At 37.1% G+C, this 27,524-nt stretch overlaps 1 protein-coding gene, 1 long non-coding RNA gene and 3 pseudogenes across 8 annotated transcripts; 1 reads left to right on the forward strand and 4 right to left on the reverse strand.

Moving 5' to 3' along the window:
- Positions 1-818: 818 nt before the first annotated feature.
- Positions 819-1,246, reverse strand: LOC308568899 (large ribosomal subunit protein eL43 pseudogene; annotated as a pseudogene). Its single transcript has one exon. The product of its transcript is annotated as a large ribosomal subunit protein eL43 pseudogene (transcript).
- On the reverse strand, positions 819-18,050 carry DDX52 (DExD-box helicase 52). Of its 4 annotated transcripts, XM_081162143.1 has the most exons (15): positions 17,675-18,050; positions 16,428-16,626; positions 14,606-14,736; positions 13,156-13,341; positions 11,372-11,515; positions 10,652-10,763; positions 9,489-9,561; positions 8,792-8,995; positions 8,579-8,669; positions 6,448-6,570; positions 6,166-6,316; positions 5,930-6,005; positions 4,635-4,706; positions 3,975-4,067; positions 819-2,541 (listed from the first exon to the last, which is right to left on the reverse strand). In XM_081162143.1, exons 1-15 carry the CDS (start codon positions 17,759-17,761, stop codon positions 2,484-2,486), a joined length of 1,800 nt encoding a protein of 599 aa, XP_081018269.1. In that variant the 5' UTR covers positions 17,762-18,050; the 3' UTR covers positions 819-2,483. The 4 variants fall into 4 exon arrangements, with proteins under 4 accessions (XP_081018269.1, XP_081018272.1, XP_081018271.1 ...); XM_081162146.1 differs by lacking the exon at positions 13,156-13,341; XM_081162145.1 differs by lacking the exon at positions 11,372-11,515.
- On the forward strand, positions 17,857-27,524 carry LOC308568901. The gene is made up of 4 exons (XR_014000530.1): positions 17,857-17,883; positions 18,575-18,720; positions 21,351-21,381; positions 27,380-27,524. It is a non-coding gene; the product is annotated as an uncharacterized lncRNA (long non-coding RNA).
- On the reverse strand, positions 24,942-25,317 carry LOC308568731 (large ribosomal subunit protein eL31 pseudogene; annotated as a pseudogene). Its single transcript has one exon. The product of its transcript is annotated as a large ribosomal subunit protein eL31 pseudogene (transcript).
- LOC308568900 (small ribosomal subunit protein eS1 pseudogene) lies at positions 25,360-26,099 on the reverse strand (annotated as a pseudogene). Its single transcript has one exon. The product of its transcript is annotated as a small ribosomal subunit protein eS1 pseudogene (transcript).

Below are 27,524 nucleotides of genomic sequence, written 5' to 3' on the forward strand. Positions count from 1 at the left end.
TCTTTATAATTGTCTACTAATTTCTTTCCTCCCCTTCTTTAGGTGAAACTGATTTGTTTAGCAGATTACTTACAACTGATACAAAGGTGTTAAATTCAGTTAGTCCACTGACAAACCAAGGTGATTACAGGTTTATGTAACCACTTTTATTTAAGGATGAGTGGTTACATAGGAGAAAATACTAAAAAAGAAGTCAAATAAAAGTACATCAAGGATCACAGAATATGCAGTATCTGCCTGAATACTTTGTTGTCATTTGCCTATCGACTCTTACATCTGCAAGACTCAGCTCAGGATGTCTGCCTTCCATGACATTTCCAGTGTTAGATGCCCTCCTGTGATGCTTCAGCCTTATGTCTAACATAGCATATGCCACACCATTTATTCCTTTACTCTATCCCTAACCACTACACTGGAAGGGCAGGGGCTGTTATCAGGCCTTGTATTGTGAACCAAATATAATGTTTAAGAAATATTTGTTGTGAATTTATGAAGTTTGGTATAGTGCTAGGTACTTCTAATGTTGAGACATAGTTGACATTACCCCCAGTTCCATAAATGAAAAAAACCAAAGCTCTGAGAAACTGAAGAACTTATTCAAAGTCATACAGCTGGCAAATGGGTGGCAGCAGTATACCTACCTTCAGAATAGGGTCAAAGATCTGTTAGAGCAACAAAAATCACATACTTGTATTTTTTGCACCTTGTAGTAATAGAGCTCCATTTACAATAATTCTGAAGATGAACAATTTTTGTCCCATCTAAAATATTCCAGTTGGGGGCCTACCTGTCCTGACTCTAGAGTAAAAGGCTAAGAATAAAGGAAATAAATGTTTAATTCAAATGCTGCTGAGAAAAACATTATCGTATAGTATTATAGTGTTGATAACATTCATTCTAAGTATCTTACATATATAAAGTTGATTTTTTTGTTGTTACTAGAGGCTAGCAGTGTTTCAAATTGTGGAACTTCTACTGGTCTTTCAATCCCTTCAGTCTTCTGATGGCAGGCTTGACTGACAGCAGAAGTGGTGCTGTAGGTCCCGGCACCACCAGCTAGTTTTCATGCAGGAACCATAGTGCCAGATCCCACAGCTCATCTCTTCATCTTGGTTTTGCCATAGAAGGAGCAAGTGTACTTGGCCTGCTGGTCGATTTCAATTTTCATCACCATTTTCCTGAGGGAGGCACTATAATGGGTTCTGTATTTATTGATGATTCCAACTTTCTTGGTGCGTTTAGCCATGTCGCTGCAAACTAGGTCGGAACCCAGAGGACTGAAGTTGATTTTTTATTCCACTGTACAAAACTATCAACAGAGAAAAATCTGCTAATGGTGAATAGTCTCCATCACTATAATCATAATCCTTTACCTTCAGCTGAGACCTGCTTACTAAATGGATGAAGGGTTATAAAGCCTCAGGAAAGATAAGCCGTAAGAGAATGCTGCCAGAGGTATATCAAGTAACAGGAACTTGCTTCCTTATCAGGATAAAACTATCAGTTTTCGAGCCAAGGCATCTTGAATGGAAAGAGACAGGAAAGAGCATGGTTAAATGATGAAAAATGAAGTAAGAAAGGGAGAGGCTGGACAGCAGTATGGTGATTACCAAAGGGAAAAATGAGGGTGAAGGGAGGTAGGAGACAGGAAAGGGGTGATGAATGGTAATGGAAGGAAACTTGGCTTGGGGTGGTGAACACAATACAATATTCAGTTGATGTATTATAAAACTGTATCTCTGAAACCTGTATAATTTTATTAACCAATGTCACTCCAATAAATTCAATAAAAAAATAATTCTTTTTAAAAGGAGAGACTGACATTTGTAGTTGCAATGTTATAACAGGTGAAGTATGAGCTACCTTATCAATGAAGTATGAGGATATTTAATAGACCAAAGAATTTAAAATTACTGGAGAGCTCGAAAAACCAGCCACAGAAGAGGATTCTTTTTGTTGTGGCTTACAACACAAGAGGCCATCAAGAAATTAAACAGTAAAATAAAGAGCAGTAGGTTTCTTCTTGGTAGATAGCCTTTGTCTATTTAAAAACCAAAAACAGATGGGGTAGGGGTAGGGACATTCAATCTCAAGGCTTTACTTTGAATATTTGGTTCCACATGTTTCTCCACAACATACATCACACCTTCCTTCGCACTTGAAGGGAAACTTAAGAGTTCACCCCATTTGGGTATTGTTATTTTTAGCATAAGCTTTTGTTCTTCTATAAGAAGTATCTCTCTGGATCCAAACCACAGAAGTGTCAATGAATGTTATTTTCATTATGTAATCACTTAAAAGTCACCTACATATTGAAACCTGACACAATGCACTGAAAGTTTATGATCATTTTTCACCCATCCCATGTTCCTGTAGTTGATTTCAAATGTCGGGACAGATGATTTTAAGATGTATTCCATGTAAACAACATTCATGTTGAGATCACAAAATGATGTTTTTGATACAGTCTTTTAAAAAAATCTTTAATTTTTGTCTTCAAGAGCTACTTTCTTCTTGCTGTTCTGAACAGTGACCTTTTTCCTGTGATAAAGAAAGTAAAAACAGCTGAATCAGAAATTCTAGCGGTATGTACTTTCCAAAAGCCTACCAATTTAATAAACATTGGTTATACAGGTTTTTTGCTGCCACAAAAAGTCAAAATAAAAACCTATTAAGAACTGACAAAACTAAGTACAAACAAAATTAAGAGGATTACTCTTTCATGGATTATTCTTCCCAAGTTATTAAAGCTTAAAACTCATTGAAACTCTGGGACATGCTGCACTCCCTTTATGCTTGAACTGAATGTTAGCTCCCACCGTCAATACGAAATGTCAGGTAAGGGTCTTGTTACACTTGGAAAGGAAGTGCATGCCGGTGTTCCTGTCTTTGTTCACTTTGTTCCTTCCACATGCTGTAATTTTATTTATCTTTAAAGACTGTCCTACTCCTTGAAACTTTCTGGGGCTTTACTAATCCATAATGATTTTCCCTTTTCTAAACTTCTATTGTATTTAAAAATTATTCTCTATTTTTTTCCTTGCATACTACAGGAAACAGGTCTCATTTTATAGTCATTTATATAACCTAACCACCATAAGTACCTGGAAGGACAATAGATACTCAGTAAATGCCTACATTTCATATATATTATATATTAACTGGTACTAGGAGAATTTGAAGTGTCATTTTCCATAAATAGTGGAAACAGAAGTACTGTTCCAAATATATTAGCCTACTTCGACCAAAACATGTAGCTTCCTAGCAGTACTAGGCAAAAAAAAGTAGGCCTGTATGTATGCTAAAAAATCTATACTTAAAACTCTCATTCAACTCAGCTAAACTACAAATTTAACCAAGTCATACTTTTTAGAAGTTTTATAATATGCTTTGGCATAAGTCTAAGATTATACTGAAATCCTGCCCAGAATATGGAGCTTCAAGGAAGACTCCATCAACGTGAGTCCTAACTATTGGCCTCAGGAGAATGTCCTGACGCAAGCTGTGTGGAGATGGTGGGCAGTACAATTCTAATTCACAGTGAACTGAAATCATATTTTCAGAGGTGGAAAAAAACAGACCCAAGATTGAATCATCTAAGTTCCCAAATCATTCCCTCAACCTAAGATATATTATTTTTACTACATTCTATAACAGACTGTAAACATATTCTACTTCTAAAAAACTTATCCTAGCCTAGCTGGTGTTGCCCAGTGGCTGAGCATCAACCCATGAACCAAGAGGTCACCAGATTGATTCCAGGTCAGGGCACATGCCCGGGTCTCAGGCTGTATCCCCAGTAGGGGGAGTCTCTCATTGATGTTTCTATCTCTCTCTCCCTCTGCCTTCCTCTCTCTAAAATCAATAAAAACATATTTTAAAAAACAAAAACAAAAACTTATCCTAAGGAACAATAATGCCTACTATAACTATATAATGGAGTCAAACAGTTAATTTTCTCACTGTGTACTTACCGTTTATCCTTAGCCTTTTCTAAGAAGTATTTCGGAGTTGTACTAATGCTCTCCCTTTGCAACGGCTTCTTAATCATCTTTTTCTTTTGTTTGCTGAAAGTTACAAAGAGAGGAAAGAATTAAATTAAGTGAAACTTAATTTAAAAACTAAAGCTAAAACTTGTTTTAATTTTGTCACAAAATTCATTTTTTATCTACTCACTGGTTTATCTACTCTCGTATCCACTTTATATAGTAGATTACATAATAGCATTTACAGAGGTAACCCAAAGGGATGGTAAACTCAATTTTTAAAAGGCAGTGATTATGATTAAAATATGTCCCCTGGCAACCTTATATTCTGAAAAAATATAAATAAGCATTAGTTTGTGATTTTGGCCAATTAACTACTTTTTACCAGTTTTATAAACTAAAACAAAATCCAACTATATTTCACTCACATTGAGTAAGTTTTTAAAAAATCTGAATATTTAAAATTTCAAGGATGAAAAAACTAGCAAGGTTTAAAAAACATACAGTATTCACATATATTTATAAGGAAAATTTTTTTACCTTAAAATGTTCTAACAGTATTAGAACTATGTGTAATAATGTAAAAGCAAGAATGTATATATGTAAAGAAAGAGAGAAAAAGAGAAGGTGGTAAATTCAAGATTGTACCTTAGTAGTTTCTGGAAACCTTTTATGTATTCTGGAACAGGACATCCGGCCTGCTGTATAACATTGGCAACACTGAAAAAGGTACCCATAAATATAAATTTGTATCTTATCAAACTGATGTTTATGAAATTAAACCCTCTGCACAATACAAGAGGAACTAAAACTATACAAACAAGAAAGTAATCCAGAAAAGTGTTTAGATATGTTATCACCAGATGTAATAACATTGGATTACTGACAATGTCTGCTGGACTAAAATCACCGATTGATGAATAATTTTAGATAGCAGCTATTTCTGCTCAACATTTATTTTATCAAGCCCTAAAAAGCTACTAAGATCAATTTTGGATGAGATACTGACTGAAGCCCCAGTCAAGCTTAAAAATCTATTAAATGATAGTGCTTACTATGGGTTTGGCATTGTCTTAAGATTTTCCTGTACAGTAACTTATTCAATATTCACAACAAACCTCTGTAGTAAGCACTATCATAATCCCCATTTCCCAGATGGAAAACTCAGGTGCACAGTTACACTGATATGGGGGGGGTCATCAGATTCACATGCTTAGAGTTGCTGAGGAAACTTACGGTGAATCCACGATGCTCCCCCTACACATACACATGTGAAAGTCTGCTCAAAGCAAAACCAAGGCTGACAGAGCCAAGGCTCAGAAGGCACTAATCAAAATCTTTGCCAAAACAGATAAACTTTGCCAAAATACAAACTGCTTTCAGCCATAACTCAATTTTAATCATTACTTTCTGTAGGTAGCCAAAATGTAGGAAACTCAGCTTCTATACTACTATCTATGATAATGAGCTAAATTAAAACCCATGATTCTGAAAGTATATCTATCACATGTTATCCAAGCCTCAAGGGGCTACAATTAAATAATACTGGAGTTCCTGGGACTAAATATAAAACTCCATCTGCCTCTAAGAGTAATAGGAAGGATGCATTCCAGTAAGAGAGAATTTTGACAGGGCTAAAGAGACTCGGGTTAATTTTAAACTATTCACTCATTCAAAAACCTTATTACATTGTGAGTAGTATCAACTGGTGGCTATTGGAAGAATTCTGTGAGTTATTAGAATTCTGGAATATTTGTTATTAACAAATAATAATGGAAAGGCAAAAACAAGGCCTTTTAATTTTCCTTTCCTCATTGCTAGAATTTGGTTGACTGCTCTAACAGAATTTTGGACAAAGCCATTTTGTAATTATCTGTTAACTGTGTGTAAGAATAATCAACCAATGTGGCCAACTTAATTCTAAGTTATTTTTCCTAATTTACCTTCTTAATAATGGTTTATCATCTTCAGTGAAAAATGTAACAGCTTTTCCTTTATGCCCTGCTCTTCCAGTGCGACCTAAGAGAAACCAGACCATTAAATTAAAAACACTTCTTTGGGAGAAAGAGACCTTAAAGATTCACATATAAAAGTCACTGGACTTTTCACAGCACTAAAAAAACGAGCATGTTCATAGAGAATGGCAGAGGTGTAAAATGGATGAGTGGGGACAACTCACCTATCCTGTGGATATATTCCACTGAGCTTGTTGGAAAGTCATAGTTGATCACCAAGTTCACACCTTTAAAATCAATCCCTCTGGCTAGCAAGGCTGTACAAATAAGGACCCAGATTTTTCCTGCTCGGAAGCTGTGGACTGTGTTATCTCTCTGGTTAACAGAACATACATTAAATGTTTTAGTATCACTCTAGGAATGGGAAACAAGTACTTTGTAAGTTTAATGCCAATATTTTTAAAATTTAGTTCTTTATCATTTTGAGAGTATACATTTGACTTTACCTGTTCTTGTGTTCTGTCTGCATGAATAACATCCACATTAATACCTTCATATATGAGCTCATGAAAAAGTTCTTTAGCCCTTTCAATAGACTGAACAAAAACAAGAACAGGTGGATTGAAACCCTAAAAGAAAGGCAAAAATCAGCACATATAACCCATAATTAAAAATATAATCACAGTATTTTATATGATTTTAGTTCATAAAAGAACCCAATTCAATTTAATGTATTTTCACCGCCAAATTTCTAGGATGAGTAGAAATCTGCCTGTCTTCTTCTTCATCTGTTCTCTATAATGGGTTCTTTCCACCAACCCGAACTGTATTCTCCATCTTGTAAATTCCAGTAATCTTGTCTAATTAACCCCCTTCACCTTTCTACAGTGATGGATTCCCACTCCTTGAAATAATAATCTCTTGGCCTCTATGTCTCAGAACTTTTTTGATTCTGCTTAAAATGTAATGACTGTATTTTTAATTCATTATCTATCCTAATTATGGTTATTCCCCCAAAGCTTAGTGCTTGGTTCTCAGTTCTCTCAATATATTTATCTTATTAAGTTAAAAATCTCAGTTATAAACTACCAGCTCCAAGCAAATGATTTTTACATTTATATCATACCTGCCTCTCTCTAAATCAATTTTGTATATTTTCAACTGTCTATATTAGGGCTTAACCTTTTTTTTTTGGTTCACACACCCCTTTCAGAATCTAATGAAAGCTATGAAGCTTTCTAATAGGCAAGAATACATTTACACAAAATCTAGCATATAATTTCATAGGGTTCACAAACCTCCCAAAGCTCACACATGACTAAAAATACCTATGTACAATCCTATGTATCTGTGAACACCTTAAATTTCCTATTGCCAAATGATATCCTTAAGAATATATTTAAAACTAGCACATAGCATTTATTATGTGCCAACCACTATTGTAAGTACTGCATTTGTATTAACTCATTAATACTAAAACAACTCTAAGAAGTAAATATTATTATCCCCATTTTATAGATGAGGAAACTGTGGAACAGAGGTTAACTTGGCTAAAGCTAGGATTCCAATCCAGGTAGTCTGACTCCAGGGTCCATGCTCTTAACCACCTCTGTCCTCACCAGGTACTTGCAAACACCCTTCCTGTCCATCCTCCAACTATTGTTAATGCTCCACCTCTAAGACTGTCATCTTCATTTTTTTCCTCCTTATGACTAACCAGCCTAATTTAATAGCCTGCTAATTGGGCTCTTTACTTTTAGTCTCTTTCCATTACAATCCATCTTACATACCACCATTTAATTTTCCTTAAAAATTATGTGGCTACACTCTTCAGCAATGTTCTGTGGTTTCTCTTAACTTGACCCCTACTCTCCCGTCCAAACTGACCGTCTTTTAATTCCCACCATAAACTCTCTCCTTAGGTAACTTCATTAGTCTCCAAACACATTCACTGTGTTCAGCTCCGCCTCTGTGACTTTACAACAGCTGCTCCTCCTGCCACCAGTACTGTCCCCCTTCACTTTTTAATCCCACAAATCCTTCAAGGCCCAGATTAGTATCATTTCCTCTATAAGGCTTTCCCCAACCAATTTAACTCACCTAGATGGCGCCATTATAACTATATGAATGTTTAAGAAAGACTCTATAGCCTTTTATGGCATTTTATCACAAACTACAAAAGACTAAATTCTAGGGGCAGGGCTTAGGATTTATATTTATTACTCCATCCCCCAACCCTTCCACACTTAACCTTTTAACTATGGCATCTATTCAGTATTTACTGAAGGGATACACACTGAAACCCCAGTCATTGCCCTACTCATTCTACAATGCCCCAGTTAATAAGAGAGCAGCAGCAGGATTGGGGTGGGGGGAGGACACAAAGAGCAGATACATATGCAGACGTGGAAAAGGGCTTTCAGGACATCGGGTAGGTCTTTTCCTAGCCTACCCTGAGCTGCGAATAGAAAGCTTACTATATTCTAATGGTTGAGCCCCTCCACCTTGGGACAAGAGCTGGCCCAAAGTACTTAACAATTTACGACTGGATTATTAAATATGATGCAGGAATTGTGCTCAGCCTCCCACCAGTAATAGTGAACTTTATCAAAAGCCAAGACTATTTTCCAAATATACCTTTTTAATAAGTTCTCTCATGGCTAGAAGTTTTCCAGTCTCAGATCCAACAAAGAGAAGCTCCTGTTCCACAGTCTCTACTGCAGAATTCCTGAGAGAGAAACATACCTTATAGTTTGCAAGAGCCAATTTTTGCTTCCCTCCCCCCAAAATTCTAAATAAATGGAAAAAACAAACGACAACAAAAACAGTGGGATAATGCAAAACAATTACCTTGCTCCAATGGACACAGTAATGACATTGTCCAGGTTGAGTTTGCACCACTGCTCAACATCATATGCAAAAGTTGCACTGAACATAGCTCTTCTGACCTTGTGGGATGTGCAGGCCAGGAAAATAGAAGCCAGCTGGTCTCTGAACCCAGTTTTGCCATCTTCAAACAGTTTATCTGATTCATCTACTACCAGCCATTCAACACTAAGAAATAACAAAACAATTTGTGGATATTAAACTGGAAGATCCAAGACATTTCACTAAACTGTGGGGACACATGAAGAAATCAAACCATAAATGCTGCTTCTCAGACACAGATACCATATCACAAAAAGGTACAAGAAAATTAAGCAGGGAAAAGGTAAAAGTAAGATAAACATAAATTAATGTACCATTAGCCTCAAAGACATGAAGTTCCATTAGCAACAACAGAACTTCACATAAACCTTATAAACTCCATCGTCATTGCTGAAAGTCTAGGGAAATTCTGTGCTAACTGCTCATCAGAATCTGTAACTTCCTTCTGGACCAGATACTTATTTTCCTGAGTTTAACAAAAACCATTATTCTCAGTATCATTACTCACTAAAATTGGCAGGTAGAAAGCTCCAAAGGGCAATAATACAAGCAACTGAGGACAAAATATAATCAAGTAAAAGAAAAATACACATGAAAGACATTAAAATATCATCTCTACCTTGTTAAGTCTATTCCTGGAGGATCTTGCTTTAACAAATAGATTAGTCGATTTGGAGTAGTCACAAGAATATCTACAGGAAAAACAAATGGTACAAATTGCAAAGACAAGTTTCATCCCTCTTGAACTAGAGGATTAAGCCTCCTGAATTGCAGTTAATAACCTGAAGTGGGGAGAGGAGGGAGTGATTATACTCACTACACCAACAACACAAAAGTTCTTCCCTCTCAGTAGGCTTACATATTTTTTTATCCATTATAGCACAAACTAGTATAACCCCTGTATTATTATATCTGATCTGTCTTCTCAGCTTCTAAGAGGCAAGAACACTATAATCCAACAGCTTGATTTTTAAACTTTGATTTCAAGGAAAATCCTTGTTTATTTTATTTTATTTTTTTAAACCCTCACCCAAGGATATGTTTTTATTGATTTGAGAGAGAAAGAGGAAGGGAGAGTGAGCGAAAGAAACATCGATGTGAAAGAAAAACATCAACTGTTTGCCTCCTGTACACATCCCAACCAGGGATCGAAACCACAATCTGGCTATGTGCCCTGACCGGGAATCGAACCCATGAGCTTTCCATGTACAGGATAATGCTCCAACCGAGCCGCACTGGCCAGGGCAGGAAAATCCTTTTTAAACTAGATTTTACTCAGAAGCTCAAGATAAAAAACAGGTAAAAGCAGATTCTCTGGCTGATAGAAGAGCAGGGATGTAAGCTATTCTTGTCTACAAAGTATTTCCATGCCTTTTAGTATATAAATGAGGGGTCTCTCAACCTCAGCACATTGACATTTTGGCACAGACAACTCTTTTGCTGTAGGGGGCTGTCTTGTACACTACAGGATGTTTAACAGCATCCCTGGTTTTGTGCCCACTGTAGATTAGTAGCACCCTTCCCTAGTTGTGACAACTTAAAATGTCTCAATATTGCCAAATGTCCCTGGAGGGTGGAGGGCAAAACTGCTTTTGGTTGAGAAAAACACTAGTACATATTTATATAACTACTGGGTGGGAGAGGGGAGATCTCTTTTAGATTCTCTAAAAATCAAACTCATTATGTGCATGACTACATTTTAAGAACTCTTAGGTGTCAATTAGGATATCTGTAATTTCTAAATTCCCTTCATGCTCTACATCTAAAGCATGAATCGTTTACCAAATTTCTTTGATGATTTTGGTCCAAATTTCTTGGCTGCAACTGCTGCTTTGTGGATCATGTGTATCCTGAATCCCGTTCCCTCAGATATTTTTACCAACTCTCGATGAATCTAAAACAGAAAATGGTTAAAAACATTACCTGCTAAAATACTTGAATAAGATGTATAGTCTCTTTTACATTATTAACAAAATAAATCCTTTACCACTCCATAAATATCTGAAATTAAACCTGTAATGTGTAAATTAACCTGGAATCTCAGCAGTTTGGAATGTCAATGCCTAGTAAGATTCAGAAGTTTTTTCAGGTCTAGTAAACGAGTTCCAAGGGTTAAAACAAAAACTCTTCCAATCTGTTATATATTGGTTTTAGAATACAGTACTATTATAAAACTATTTCATACTTGGCATGTACTTTACATTGAGCACATAGGGCGGTGGAGCAGATATTGTATAGTTTTACTTTCTCAAAAACTTAGATGAGTTTTCATTTTTCTAGGTGAGAAAAATAAATTTTAGAGTGACTAAAGGATCTTAAAGCATTCACCGAAGAGAAAATTAGAAAAGATTTGCCCATATGCAATAAGAGACACAGAAATGTGCCCTGTACAGAACACTTGACTATGACAAAAGACACAGGCCTTACTCTTTTGAGACCTTTTTTACCCCCAAATAAGAAACAAACACCAAACACATCCTCTTCAGAAGCTACAGCTTATACCTGGCTGGCAAGTTCTCGTGTTGGTGATATAATCAGGGCTCTGAATCCTTTATTTGTGGGTTGTTTCAGGTGCATTAAAATGGGAATGCTAAAAGCCAAAGTCTTTCCAGATCCAGTAGGAGCAGAAGCCAGAAGTTCTCGGCCCTAAAAACAGAGTATATTAAATACAAGGAAAAGTATGTAAAAATTTCAGAGCCTGATCAAATAATGCTACCAGCCATACAAATAACAAATAAAAGTATACGTGATAAATCCAATCATTCATGGTCTCATCACTCTTCTAACTTCTTCCATATTTGCTTTTCTAACATTACCTACCCCTGCCACTACCACAATGGAGTTTCTGAGCAGTGCCACTGACATCCATTTGAAATGGATAAAGAATGTGGATAACTAAAATCCAAATATAATTCACAACTTCAATTATTTCCATTATTTCAATTGTTCTTTCCCACTAAGCTCTTTATCAAAGCAAAATTACAAAACCAACTTTTTGTCTTGATATCTGTACAGCTCAATCCTGGGGAAGGTTCTAATAAGTAACAAAATGGCTGGAAGAAATAAAAAATGGCGATAACCTGAGTGAGAGAGTAATTAACAAGTGACGATCTTCAGTAAGTCACTGTGATTTTTTAAAGCTTTAAGCTAAAGCCATGGCAGAAATAATCTTAAATGAAAATTAAAAGCAAAGTTACTATGAGTCAACAACATCATTCAAATGTATTTTTATTTTAGTTCCCAAAGAAAATGAAAAGGACCAGTAAGGTATCCTATGACTACCAGAACTGAAGGCCATCTTGGTTATGTAGGGATAAAAGCAGTTCTCATCACTACGGAAAGAAACCTTAGAAAAACTTAATTTCCAAAAAATCTAGGTTAACCTATACATCTATCAATAAATAGGTGGAAGAAACCTTAGAAAAGCTTATTTTCCAAAAAAATCTAGGTCAGCCCAAACTGTGATACATTCATACAACAGACTACTATCAGTAACAAACTACTGATATATGCAAACATGGTTGAAGCTCAAAAAAAGTATGCAGAGAGAGAGAAACCAGAAATGAAAGAATAAATAATGAATGATTCCACTTATATGACATTCTAGAAGAGGCAAATCTAATATATGGCGATAGAAATCAGAACAATGGTTACCTCCGGGCAGGGGTGGGGTGAGGAGAGAATGGAAAGGGCACAAGAGAATTTTCTGGGTGATAAAAATGTTATACATCTTCACTGGGGTGACAGTTACAAAGGTTACATCATTGAAACTCACCAAACTGTACACTTAAAAATCTATGTATTTTATTGTATATAAAGTATACTTCAATAATAAAAGGTATTAGGGGAAACCAGTCGGGTTAATACAAAAATTCTGTATTTCTGTAATAGTTCCTGGGAATTATAAACTAAATGATGGATGAATAAACAGAACATAGTCCCTATCCTCAGACTGTTTACACTCTAGTAAAAGGAAAAAAGTATAATTAGTGCAAATACACAGCAGTGTGAAGTGTAAGATAAATGTTGCAAGAAAAAGAAGACACTAAAAACCATGGAGACTTGGGTGGCAGGGGAGCATTGGTAAAGAGAAAAGATCATATCTAGCTGTAGTGATCAGGACAAGTTATGAAGGCAAAAGCGCTGGAAATGAACCTTAAAAGCAAAGTAAGGATTTCAACAGGGGGAGGAGATAAGGTAGAAAAGAAGATTCCAAAGACAAAGAAAAGAGAATGAGCGAACACAAGGAGAATATAGGAGGCAGCATTCTACACCTTCACACTCACATGCAGCATAACCGGAATGGCTTGCATTTGGATTGGTGTAGGTATCTGGAAGCCTGAATCTAGAATGTTCTGAAGCAGCCGAGAATTGATTTTATATTCCTGTTCAAGTTGCTGAAACGTAGCAATTGGGTCAGGAAGATCAGTTCCTTGGACGTGAATTTTGTGTTTATTCCGCAAGAAGTTTATCTGAAAAGTGAAGTAAAAAGGTCACCATGGACAGGGTAAAAAAAATCCTTGTCAGAGGTTATAAAGCAACAGTCTAGGATAAGCTTTAGTAGCATATGAAACTTCCTGGTTAAATTCCAAGCCCCTAAAGATAATGTACAAATATTAGGTACATTTCATGTCCATTCATAGGCAGAAGACCTTCATCAATGAAACCTATCTATCCATGTTTTCTTCATATTAATGTGTCAGTTATTCATATTAATGTGCCACTGTCAGTCATAACTTATAATCTTATATAAACTTCTGCAGGTAGGCATTGAATCCATCTATTTTCTTTATATGGCACTTAGCATATAAGTACCAGTGCTTTCTTTTTTTTTTTTTTTTTAAATAAGCCTTTAAAAAATTTTTTTTAATTCATTTCAGAGAGAGGAAGGGAGAGAGAAATAGAAACATCAATGATGAGAAAATCATTGATCAGATGCCCCCTGCTGGGGATCAAGCCCACAACCCGGGCATGTGACCAGACTGGGAATCAAACTGTGACCTTCTGGGTCATAGGTCAACAGGTCGACACTCAACCACTGAGCCATGCTGGCTGGCCACTGGTGCTTTTTGATGGTTTATCCAAGACTCTACTTATTAAAATTGCGTGTCAAAAATGGTATTGACTTGATTTGTGAATTTCCCATTCTCTGGTCCAAAGATAGCCAAATTCTGGATTCTGGGTTACTGAAGTGAGCTGAACAATACTCTCCATCAGCAACACAGCAGGTATGCAGCAGACATGACATGACAATGGCTTATTTGCTGTTTCTTCTGTATTCTACTTCCCTTAGTCCCAAGTTATAAGAATTCTCTCACATCCCTACCAGAGGACATCCTCCTAAACCATGGAGCTTATCATAGAGGAGAAAGGGGGCCAATTTTATGTTTATCAAAAGAGATTAAGAAATTTAAAAAATTTAATTCTACACACATTATTAATCTTGAAATTTGACCAGGTCAAGAATTATATAATATATACTGTAAAAATAATATCTATATCTACATAAATATATCAAAAATTATACATATATTGACCTGTTCAAGTTTCAAAATTTTAAACTTAAAAATTTTCAGCCACAACACAAACATACACTGTGCTGTAAGTTTTCATTAATGTAAAATTCAAACTAATCTTCTATCTTAACAAAACCATACTCACTTTTACCAACAGAATCACCCAAAGACAGTGAAAAAGTGACTAGGTCAGAAATTGGGGTTAAGACATTTTCCTAACCTTTTCTTTTCTGATATGCTCCAACTTTCCTGAAGTTAGTTTATTTTCTCTTTTAACTTTTTTATCTTCAATCTTTGCTTCCACAGATGATATCCACTGTATAGTAGAACCTTCTTCTTCTGAAGTAATTTCTAAAATATATTTTTAAAAGTTAAAAGATTTTAAGTGCAACATTCTAGGGTGTAGTAAATAGGCCATCCCTTCACACTAAACAAAAGTAGTAACTGTTGCAACTAGATAAAGTGACAGAAAGTATAAAAATTGGAAAAGGGGAGGCAGGCTATATGCTGAAAAATCAGAGCTCTGAAGCTCATTCTCTTCTTTTTGTTAGTTATTTCAGCTGTGTAATATGTAGATGACTATATACTTGCAAATAAGAGATTAACTGAAAAACTACTTAAAAGGTTTCATTGAGGCAGCCAGCTTTTCTATATCCAAACAACCACCAACTAGAAAATATGATGAAAGAAAAGATTTCACTTATAATAGCAATGAACACAACACAATACTTAAGGACTACTCAATATTAATAAAGATTACAATTCTCACTAAATCTATAAATAACATTAGTTTACTGAAAAGTAATTACAGGACTGTTTTGGTAACTGGACTAGCTAACTTTAAAGTTTATATGGGAAAATACATATGTAAAATAACCTAAAAATTCTAAGAAAAGTAATGAGCAAGGACTACTTTTAGAATTTTTAAAATTTTTTCAACTTCACTGAGATACAATAGACATACAATATATTTAAAATACACAATTTGAGGAGCTTTGACATATGTACACACTTGTTAAACTATCCACGTTCAAGGTTATTTCCATCACCTCCCAAAATTTCCTGTGGCCCCTTGTAATGCACTGCTCCATTGTTAGGCAACCACCTCTGTTTTCTGTCACTGCAGACTAGTTTGCTTTGTCTGAAATTTTATATAAATGAAATCATGTAGTATGTACTAAGTTTAGTCTGGCTTCTTTCACCTAGGGTAGTAATTTTGAGATCCATGTTGGAGCATGTATCAATAGTTCTTAACTTTTAATTTATAGGTAGCATTTCATCATATGGATATACAATTTATTCATCTTTCACCTATTTTCATGATTTCCAGCTTTCAGCTATTATAGATAAAGCCACTATAAAAACCTGTATAAAAGTCTTTGTGAGAACAAAGGTTATCCTTTCTCATTGGTAAATTCTAGGAGTTGAATAGGTAGGTCATATGGGAGGTGCATGATAACTTAAAATAATGTTCTTTGTCAATTTCTATCAACAAAGACTACTAAAATTTTAATTGGGTTTGCACTGATTCTATAGCTCACTTTAGGGAGAAAATATTCAGTTGCCTAATCAATAAACATGGTATGCCACACTACCTAATTTTATAAGATGCTGTAATGCCACAGTAATTAAAATAAGCTGGGATTGGTGTATGAACACAGAAATATAAGTCAATGAAGTAAAAGAGTGCCCAGTGATAGATCCAAATATACAACAGTCCCCCCTTATTCACAGGAGATATGTTCCAAGGCCCCCAGTGGATGTCTGAATTTTCCACGTATTATATTGGAACTGCGGTTGACTGCAGGTAACTGAAACAGCAGAAATAAAGCCACAGATAAAGGGGACTACTATACATGGAAAATAAGTTTACAATAAAAGTTACATTTAAATCTTTATTGCAGCAATATTTGTAATAAATACCTGGAAACAACCTGAATGCCATCAACTGACATACTGTCTGACTTGTAACCATAAGCTTGTATTATTTTCATAATTGAAAAAAATTAAGTAGAGAGTAAAGACAGAAGTCAAGGACTAACCTGAAGTCACCCTCTTCCTCTTTCTCTTGTTCTGCTCCCTCTTCCTTTCAGTTAGGCTCTCCTCTTTTTTCTCTTCACCTTGGAGCTCCTGATTAGTTCTCGATTCTCCACACTCACCTGGGACAGACTTCTTGTTTCCAAAAAAGTCAAGTCCCTGCAGCACCTCTGAAGAAGCAAAGTCATATTTCCTTTTTCCTACCTGAAACCCAAAAAATTTAAAGTGAAATCTGTGGACTGGCATTGCTTTCATCCAAACAGGATTGGCAGCGAGGGGCATGGATCCAATGACTCCCCATTGTTTTTATGCTTTCCCCAAATATTTATTGTAATATTTACTGACAAGTGTATTTGGGCAAATGAAATCCAAGATGATACCTTTTCTGAGTTTATAACAGTAATAATAATAATAATCAATAGCAACAAACACATATGCTTATCAGCATAACACTTACATGCTGTCAGGTAGATTTCTAAGCATGCTTATATATATTCAATTACTACATTCTTCAACAACCCTATGAGGTAAATAGCAACTTTACAAATGAGACTATCGAGGCACTAGGAGGTTAAGTAACTTGATTTGGACCCAAAGAATCTGGCTCCAGAGTTCAAACTCTTTAACAACTACACTATACCGCCAGTCAGAGAAAGAAGAAACACACGGGTCGCACGCACTCACACAAATGTCCCTAGTCGCAATATCAAGGTTGACATTAAAGATTTTCCACAACCGAGCCCCCAACTACTCCAGACAGATCACTCGCTATTTCCCTATGTAAGACCTCCCATTTCTAAATCTCTCTTCTCACTGGTTAATTAACACGCCACCGGAGTGCGGGATTAAAAAGAACCATGCCCACTCAAGCTACAGCCAAACCCAGTACACTGGCGTCAAAGAATCTGTTCTCTCCACTTTGAGTTGTTTCTGTTTTCAGAATTCCTTTCCACCAGTTTCAGAGAAAAGGTTACTCTGAGAGGATTCCAGTTGTGCTTTGAATAAACTAAGATGGGGCGGGTGGGGGAGCGTTCTCCGGCCACGCCCAACTCAACCGACAAAGGATGAGAAACGTGATAATTTAGAAAGCGGGATATGACCAGGTGGGTCTGCGGGAAACTGGACGCCCTAGGAGGGGCAAGGGCCCCACAGCCTGGCCACGGGGCCTCCGAGTGCAGGCTTCCAGGCAGCCGGCTCATCCTCTGGCGCCTGCTCCTCTGTTACTCCGGCTTCTGTCCACCCAGCACAGTACCTGGAATCGGGCGGCGTCCGCCGAGAAGCGTCTCACATCGAACTTGGCCCCGGCGCCGAGCCGGCGGAAGAGATCGTGCACATCCATCTTTACCCAGAAAGCTTCGCGGCCCCACGGCGCCTGCGCAGAGGACTTCTCCCGGAAGGTCTCGGGGAGGCCCTGGGCGGAAGTGGCTCTGGGGGGCGGGGCCTGGCCGCTGCGAGCGATTAGTAGGTCGTGATGTCTGCGTGTTGCTGTAAACCATGCAGTCCGTTGTTATTTATTTGTTCTCCCGAGAACTATGTATGCAGAACACTGTTCTAGGCTTTTAGGGAGACTTTGGTGAACTACTTCAAGATTCTCACTTCAGGAAACTCAGCGTTTTAGTGGGAACAGAAGACACTGTTAACAAATAAGGAAGATAATGTCCGAAAGTGAAAAGTGCAATGAAACAAATAAAACAGTGTAACTGATAGAGAAAGGGAAGGGGAGCTACGTTTAGGGATATGATTCAGGTTCCTAATGATGGAGTGATATTGGAGCAAGAGGAGGCAGCCTTTCCCGGATCCAGGAAAAAGCACTCGGGATGGAGGAAACAGGTCTGCAGGAGGCAAAAGGCCTGGAACGCTGAGGACAGAAAGGCCAGGGTGACAGGGGACCAGCTGCAGTGAGGAAGAGCGGTACAGATAAGGTCGGAGGGACAAATGAGAAGCCAGATCTCATACAATCTTATAAAGGTTATAGTAAGGAATTTTGATTTTAATCTAAACAGGCTGGGAAACTTTCAAAATGCTTAATGAGAGCGCAAATCAGTAAAACTCAGTAAATAAGAGATTGAGCCTATTGAATTTTCCTTTATTTTTTCATTGCATTTGTACTGTACAAAATTATTTACTTGTGCATTGCTTCTCTCCTTTCTAGAATGAAAGACCATGAGCACAGGGACCTAATAGGCTTCACTGCTGTATCCCCATTTCCTGTGTGCTCTCAATAAATATTTGATGAATGAAGGAGCAAATGCTTATGAAAGATTACTCTGGCTGTTTAGAGAGTGGACCATAGAAAAGGTAAGGAAGAAAACAAGGAGGCCGGTCAAAGTAGAAATTGTGATGGTGGTTTGGACTGAGGTGGTATCTGTGCTGATGGAGATAAATGGATAGATTGGATATATATTTTGGAGGTAGGCTAAATGCACTTAATGCATTTCATGTGGAGACGAGGTAAAGGGAGGAATCAAAGATCACTCCCAGGAATTTAACTCCACACAAATAAAGATCACTCATTCTCCCGTGCAAGTCTCAAAAAATTCTTTTTCGTGAGATACCGTAAGAACACCACCATCAGCAGCAGGTTTCCAAAGTCCTATTTCCCTTTGTCCAGTCATAGAAGAAGTTGAGTGGGGTTTCAGTAAAGCTAAAAGCAAAGCTAGTGTCCAGAGTTTCCTTTCCATGTTGGAGCTGGGTCTAGTACAGCATCAGGCTAATTACAGTCCATTAGTCTACTATAAATAGTTAATTACAATGGTATCAATGAGGTCTGCATGGCTGTGGGCTGTGTGGGCAAATGCAAGGGAGCCCCGCAAACTCAGAGTCACACAAGTCCCAAGAGTCCCAAGAGCAGTAAGAGCATAAGAGTGAATTCCTTTGTTCAGAGGATTAAATATCCCAAACTTCATGCCCTTGAAGTGGCCATGCCCATTCTAGCCAATGACCTTTGTTCTCAGGTGTGACTGACAGCAAGCATCTTTCCTATGTCACCCCAACTTTACTGAACATGCGTCTATCTTGCCTTTGCTGGACCCCTGGAGAGTATAAAGTTGTAACTTTCTAGTAAAGCTGTCCAAATGGCATGCCTATAATACCTGGACTTCTCTGTTCCTTTCCTGTTATTAATAACTAAATTACAATGGTATCAATGATGTCTGCTTCATGATTGTTCTGAGGATTAAGCTAGGTTCATAGGCAGTGGTGTATAGTGGAAAGAGCATGGCTTTGAGTATCAGAAAGATTTATGTGTGAATCCAATTGCTTTCATTTAATAATGTGATCTTCTTGGATGGTTTATTTCACTGGTCTGTGCCTCAACTTCCTCATTGGTAAAATAGGGATTATAGGATTTTAATATCTACCTTGAAGGCTAGGAGTAATATAATTGCTCTCCACACATGGCTCGAAATTGTTGAAATGCATCAGGGTACTACCTACCTATCATCCAAATATATATATATATGTAGATTATAGTTATTGTATAAAGCATTTGGAACAAAATCATAAGTATAGTAAGTGCTTAATAAATATTAGTTCTTTTCTATCCTTCAGTTCATTCTCTTACAGCAGTGGTTCTTGACCCTAACTGCACATTAGAATCCCCTGAGGAACTTAAAAAAAGAGACAAAACGAAAGAAAACTGGGTCTCACCCTCAGAAATTCTGGTTTGTGTTCTGGAGAAGCAACTTGGTCTCTAATTTTTGGAAGTGTCTTAAGTGATTCTAATTGCAGTCAGAATTAAAAGTCACTGCTAGAATTATCTTTCTAAAGCCCAAATGAGACTATATTACATTTCTGCTTAAAAACCTCTCATGATTCTCCATTGTCTACTAAATGTAGTTCAAGCTCCTGGTACTTGTATGCCAGGCCCTGAGCAGTGATTGTCAACACTCTCAAGAAATATGACACACTCCCATAAATAACCTCAGCTTGGGTTAAACTCCCTTCGGTCCATTCACTTGCCAGATATGTGATCTTGGGTAAATTACTTATCTTCTCTAAGCCTTAATTTTATCATCTCATTTCAGCTTTGCTTCTTCTAAGCTGGACCTTTGCACATATTTTTCTTTCTTCTTAGAATGTCCTCTCTCACTTTCCTCCCTAGCAAAATCCTTATGTGTCCTCTCCTCTGCAAAGCTTACCCTAAAAGTCTCTTCCTTGACATAGTCCATCTTTTTTTCTGTGATTTCTCCTGCCACTTTGTAAATAACTCTATTTTAGCACTTTTCCTATTGCATTGTAATTATTCTTCTGCATCTGTTTTATACTGGACTTGTAGCACTTTGAGGGATGGGCCTTATCTCATTTATCTTCATATTATGTTTGCCTAGCACCGAGTCTGTTTCATAGTAAGCAGTCATTAAGTCTTGTTGAATTAATGAAATGAAATAAAATAAACAAAGATCCCTGAAACTGCCAACCTTGTGGGTTTAGGAAAGGACCTATGTCTTTTGCTTGGTACTTTATAATAAATTTTGGCTTAATGAATGAAGTCAAATTGAAACTGTCAGACTTATATCATTTCTTACCTTGACAATGTCCAGCTGACTCATTAAGGGATCATTTCCTCTTCAGAACAAAACAAAACAATTAAAAAACATCGTCAATAAGAGTGACAAGGAATTGAATCATGGGTTTGCATAACTGGAATTTCTCCAAAAACCAGTATGGTCTGACTGGTAGACACACATGGTTTCTCAACTGTAGCAAGTGAGAACACAACGTCTGTCTAACCCTGCAGTGGGAGCTAGTTGGAATATCTTGTTGCTATGAACAGAGTGATCATTCCATTCCCTCAAAGTATATGATTGTCTAACCACTATGCTGTAAACCTGAAACTAATACAAAATAATATTGACTATAGACTGTGATTGAAAAATAAAATTTTAAAAAGACACATCCTTATACTTTTTTTTTTTTTGGCCATCAAGAGTCAACAGAGTGCACTTTTCAGGCTTTAATGTAAGTATAATGCAATGTAAATATAACTACTCAAATATTCTTATAATCGGGTCCAATTTCAAGTAAATATCTCCAGAACCAAAGGTGACCTCATGGTGGCACTCCAGTATTGTCAGAATGAAGGGCTCTGGAATCATCTTACTAACTTTTAAGTGGACAGTACACATTGAAGTAAAGAGTTGGTATGAACTGTTGGTCATAGACCCCACAATTAAATTTACTGGGGAGAATTTACAGGGGAGAATATGCTTTTCTGTTTTCAAATCAGCTCTGCCCTAAAGCTGGATCAACGGTATAGATATATAATATGGCAGAATGTCTCCATCCAAAAAAGGAATTCATCAGGGTTCAAAACTAACCAAAATAATATCCTCACTATTTATTAGTAGCTACCATTTGTTGGTGCCTGCAGTATGCTGAATATAGTTCTGGGTACTTTTCATGTTACATGAGCTCACTAAACCCTCACAATAACCCTCTGAGACTGATAATCTCGTTTTTCTGAAGAAAAAAATGAGGCTCAAAGACATTAAGTAGCTTATCTTTCAAATCTTATAGGTAGTAAATAGCCATGCTGCATTTTTAATCCAATCTGTATGATTCTGAAACTTGAGCTCTTTAAACATGGCAGCATTGGGTCGTATTATTGATGCCAACATTAAAGCGGTAACAAATGAAATGTGGTGTACTTTGGGAATAGACTGTTTGGCATGACATGGCTTAAATAATTCTGTATTTAGGGAATCTAGTGAGGTCCCCAGTCGTGAATTTGAGGCCTCGTAATGAAATATTTTGCCGTCTGTAAGAAACAGAATTTTTACATAGTCACAAAGTGTATCTCACAAGATATTTATTAATTACGAAGAGAAAAATAGTAAATTTACAGCAGATGAACCTTGCAGACACTATGTTAACTAAATAATCAGAGTATAAATGATAAAGCAAATATGGTAAAATATCAATATTTGTGCCACAAAGAGATTCTTTTCCATTTAGAGTAGAAAACCCAAAGGGACAAGGGAGGATTTGTTGACATTATTGGTCAGCAATGGAGCCTATCTTTGATCTCCGTCTGTGAAAGCCCAAATCCCACAAAGGTTTCCAAATAAAACATTTACCTTTCTAAGGGGTAGGGAATTGTTGGTGAATCCTAGACTCTCTATAAAGGAAGACTCCCAAAAGAAAGACACAAATAATAAAACTCCAGAATAATGTTATTCTACTGAGCATAGACTGTAGAGGTGGGAGTTAGTTGTCCTTAATTCTACAATGTTTAATCAAGAGTGTCAAATCATATTTAGAAAGCATTTTTTAAATGCCTCACAGACTTCAAAGCCATAAAGCTTCCCTACATCTCTGGGGGTAATGTCAGCATTTTGTATATTCTCAGCCCAAGATAATTACCAATCTGTCTATTTTTAAAAGAATTGTTCTTTTAGTGAGAAGGAGATGTCTGGAGAAGCTTTTTGTTCAACATGTCGGTGTCTGCATGATTTACAGTATAATTAACCAGCCCTGTTGCACCAGCAGACCGGCTCCCTTCACTATTCATCATGTTTCCAGTAACTTCAAATCATTGACTCTGCTGGGAAGAAATACCTCCTCCTTAGAGATGGAAAAATATCATATCCCTGATCATTCCCACAAGCAGAATGTGATCCATTCTTATATTCCAATTGTTTTTCAGATTAAGGGATTTTCCCTCTTATTTTTGTACATCATCAGTCTTGGAGCTAAAATCTAATTTTAAAAATGCATGCAAAATCTAATACTTAGGAAGAATTTTGTTATTCAGTTGCTCATAATCACCAGAACACATTTGTTAAGGTATCATTGTGCTGCTTAAAGATATACAAAGCCTGGTAACTAAAGATCTAAAACAAAAACACCTACGTAACAAATAGGCAATGGATATCATCACAAAAAGTACTTTAATCTCTCTAGTAATACCTTATTAGGTATCTGAAAAACTTCAATGTGCCTACTTTTGGCTCAGTAATCCTACTTCTAGGAATTTACCCTAAATATACAGCTCCAACAATATGAAAATACATGTGCACAAGGTGAATTATTGCAGCATTATATTTGCAAAATATTAGAGACAACCTAAACGCTCCTGTAGAGGACAGTGGTTGTATAAACTATGGCACAAGAACATAACAGAGCACAGTACATCTGTAAAAAAAGGAGGAAGAAGGTTTCTGAAAACTGATACGGAAGGATTTTAGCAACGTACAAACGAGTAAGTAGGCTGCTGCCTTTTCTGCCAGACAAAAAGGGAAGTGAGAAAAAGCACACAGGACTGTTGTTGTTGTTGTTGTTGTTGTTTTAACCAGAAAGGAAACAGGAAGAATAAACAAGAAACTAACGAGATTGGTTACCTACAGGAGGTAGGTGGGAATGAGGCGGAAAGGCTGAGGAGGGTGGGCGCCGAGTAGAGGACGGAGTGACATTTCTCTTGAACATGCCCTTGTGTGGGGTTCTATCTTTTGGAGCCATGTTAATGATTCACATACTCAAAACAAAATAAAACACATGCAAATGGGAAAATTCTAAAATTGGAATATAAACATATCAACCTAACTGAAGGGTTTCAAATGAATAATATAACTATACTGAAAAGCGAGTGTGTATGGGGGTGAGTTATTAAAATAGTCACGGGGATGTACAGTGCATTATAGGGAATGTAGTCACCAATCTTGTAATGACTGTGTGTGGTGCCAGACGGGCAGGAGACTTCTGGTGGTGGTTACTTTGTAAGGTATCCAGATGTCTAATCATTACGCTGTATACCTGAAACTAATATAGTATTGTATGTCAACTGCAATTGAAAAAATTTTTAAAGAAATGCTTGACATTAAAGAAAGAATAAATTTAGAAAGTGACAAAGAGTTATACTGAAAATACTCCAAATAGCCAGACCTGGGACAATTAAGCATAAAAATTAATAATGGCAGAACTACATCATAATCTACTGAATAAAATGAGAGAGCATGGCATATAAATAAATGAATAAATAAATAAATGTGGGGAATATTGGTATTTAATACATTTGCTTTATCATTTACTTAGATAATTTTGTTACATGGAGTCTGCCAAATTTCTCCACGGTAGATTTATTACTTTTCTCTTTGTAATTAAGAAATATCTTGTGAGAACCTGCTTTGATACAATATAAAGATCCTGTTTCTCACCCAAATTTCACCCATTAGTTTAACCATCCATTGATGATTCAATGATGCCTCTGATGTTTGCCAAACAGTGATTTTTCTAATTCCATCATTCCTTCTACATTTATTAGTTGACACTCTACTGTAAGGCTTGCTGCTGTGGCACCCTGTGGTACCTTGGGGCACAGTTTGAGAACTGTGGATCTAACACAGAATTATTATTCAGTTTTGAGGACAAAAGTTTTGGAGAAAAATCAAGATCAGATTGTCATATTTAATATTTAATTAATATGAATATTAAAATTGTATAAAGAATATTTTCTAAATCTCGCTCTCCATGTATCTTTTAAATGCATGTCTTTTTTGGGGGGAGGTAGCAGTTTTATAACTTTATTTGACAATCAGCAGTTCATTCTCATTCACATTAACTATTTGTAGATTTTTGAAAGTGGTGACAGGTAGGTAGGTGACCAACAAATAGAGCTTGTTCGGTGAGTCTTCATCTTCATTATGTGTTCTGGACAACCGCACCGGGATACAGTGTGAGACATTTCTTATTCATTTGGCCTTGCCAGCTTTGTTGAGCCTGGTGTTGATGCAGACATCTGGAGTTCCCATCGCCATCGTGGCAAATTTCTGGATTTCTGGGTGCCTGAGGGGTACATTCTATGGGTGTTCTTGTGAATGCTGATGGTATATTCTCTGGTCACTACCTAGTTATGGCAGAACAGGCCTGCTTCTCACCACTCTTCTTTGCAGGAGCCATTCTTCTGGGCCTTACTATTTTCCTCCCACAAATAGGATTTTTTTATTTGTCACCATTGAAAGTCTGAATTTTAAAAAGATTCTTGGACAAGGGGCTCATATCCGTCAGCTTGTTCAACTTGGCAGCACCAGTCTCATCCCCAGTAGCTTTCCAAAACTGCTACCTTCACTATTAAGCTCCATGAGTTTTCCCAATTCAGAGTTGGCCTTCTTCAGCATTTTGACTTTTCTAACAAAGACATCATGGAGCAGGTAAATAGATTGGCAAGACTGTTCTATGTCTTTTCCAGTGCTACCTGGAATCAATTTATTGGTCACCTCTTTCAAATCACATGTCTCCACCTCTTGGATCATGATTTCCATCATCTTCTCCTAGACTCGGTGGACCTGTTGGTGCTGAGCATAAGAGGTCTTCCAAGTCTGATGGTTACACTTTTTAGTAAAACCAACACAAAACAGACAAAGCAAATAACCATCAGCAGTCTTGACATCGACATGAGCTTCAATCACCTTCTGTCACTTTTTTTTTTTTTTTTTTTACCATGGAGCACATTTTGTCACGGGTAAGACCCATGCTATGGAAATTAGTCAGGCAGTTTTTGCCCTGAACATTCTCAGTAATTAGCTTGAATTTTCTAAATGCAACTTCATCATTCTGCAGATCAGCTAGGCTCAGTTCAAAAACACAACCATTGAGACCATCAGATGTGATCTGGTTTCCTGAGTTCTCGGGACTAGTGCTTCTCCAATATTTCTTATATTGAACATAGCTGGTGCTTTCTCATTACACCAATCTTTCTTAGAAAATGGACCAACCGCTTTCTTCTTGGCTCCCTTTTAGCCACCTTTCATAAGGTGCTTGCTCTTGTTGGCAACCACGGTGCTGCTCAGAGAGTTCAAAGGCCTGCCTTACTATTGGTTAGACACGTTTATGACAAGGACTCTGCCACTTCTTCACATAAACACTGGTCTATAATTAGGATGGTCCTCGTTTTATGAAACAGATGTCTTTCCGAGCCTTTCTGGCATTAAAGAGAATTTCCATCAAGTGACTCTCCTCTACATTCTCAAAAGCTGTCGCTGTTATTCTGGGTTGGAATTAGTCTCCTCCTTCCCGTCATTCCTGTGGCCCTGTGTGTGTGTGTGTGTGTGCGCGTGTGTGAGGCCTAACTTCCTCAGTAGGCCTTTTGGAGGCAACTGTCATAGAATAGAATGAGAAAGGGCTCTAGGGCCAAACAGGCTCAAATTAGAATCCCAGCTTCACTACTTACTAGCTGTGTGTGATCTGGGTTAGTTTCTGAACCTCTCTAAGCCTCAGTTTCCTCCTTGGTAAAGTGGGGATAAAAGTAGTTCCAATTTATTAGAAACTCGTGAGGCTTAAATGCTAAGGTATGTTAGCATTTAGAAAAACGCCTGGGATGTAGTAAGCATGCAGGACTTTTTAGTCATTCCTGTTAGGCACTTCACAGATGAGCATTTTACAGGCGAGGAAACAAAAACTCATAAAAACTGACTTAGGTACATTATATCCTGGAGGAAGTATAGTACTGCATTTAAGAACTCCAGAGTCAGGTATACCTCCATGCATGTTCCTTTTCTGCCATTTATTATTTATACACCTCCTGAACAAATAATTTAATTTCTCTTAGCCTTCATTTCTTTATTTGTAATCTGGAGATGGTAATGCTAACAATACCTACCTCACAGCTTATTATGAGCATTCAGTGAGATGAGTGTCAAGTGCTTGGCACTTGGAATGCACTCAGGACATTGGAAGCCACTCTGTTTGCCAGAAGTCTCCCAGTGGACAAGAGGCAGGACGTAGATTTAAGTGCAGTGGTCTGATTCCCAGGTGCTTGCCCTTTTCTAATAAATTCGCCATCAGCTCCCTTGCTCTCTGAGCTAGAATTCTAAAGAATTAGCAGAGGCAATCAACAACCGGAAGGCTTGTTTCAAGTCCAATAAAATTAGTTTATATTCATCTTTTGATGACTGCTTTCTAGTTTTTCGCAAATATGTACTCACCCATAATCTCAAACTAGCCTTTCCCCTCTCAATCAAAGGAACACATTGCTGCCTTCACCCACATGGACTTTTCAAAACGCGTGCCTTTGAAAGAAATCACTGTCCCAGAGAAAACATTACAGACTGTCTTGCAATGAGGAAGAAGAGTAAAACTCAAGTTTGTGGAGTGAAACCCAAGTGAAA

This window comes from Miniopterus schreibersii (assembly GCF_964146895.1).
Source record: "Miniopterus schreibersii genome assembly, chromosome: 16".
Classification (NCBI taxonomy): Eukaryota; Metazoa; Chordata; class Mammalia; order Chiroptera; family Miniopteridae; genus Miniopterus; species Miniopterus schreibersii.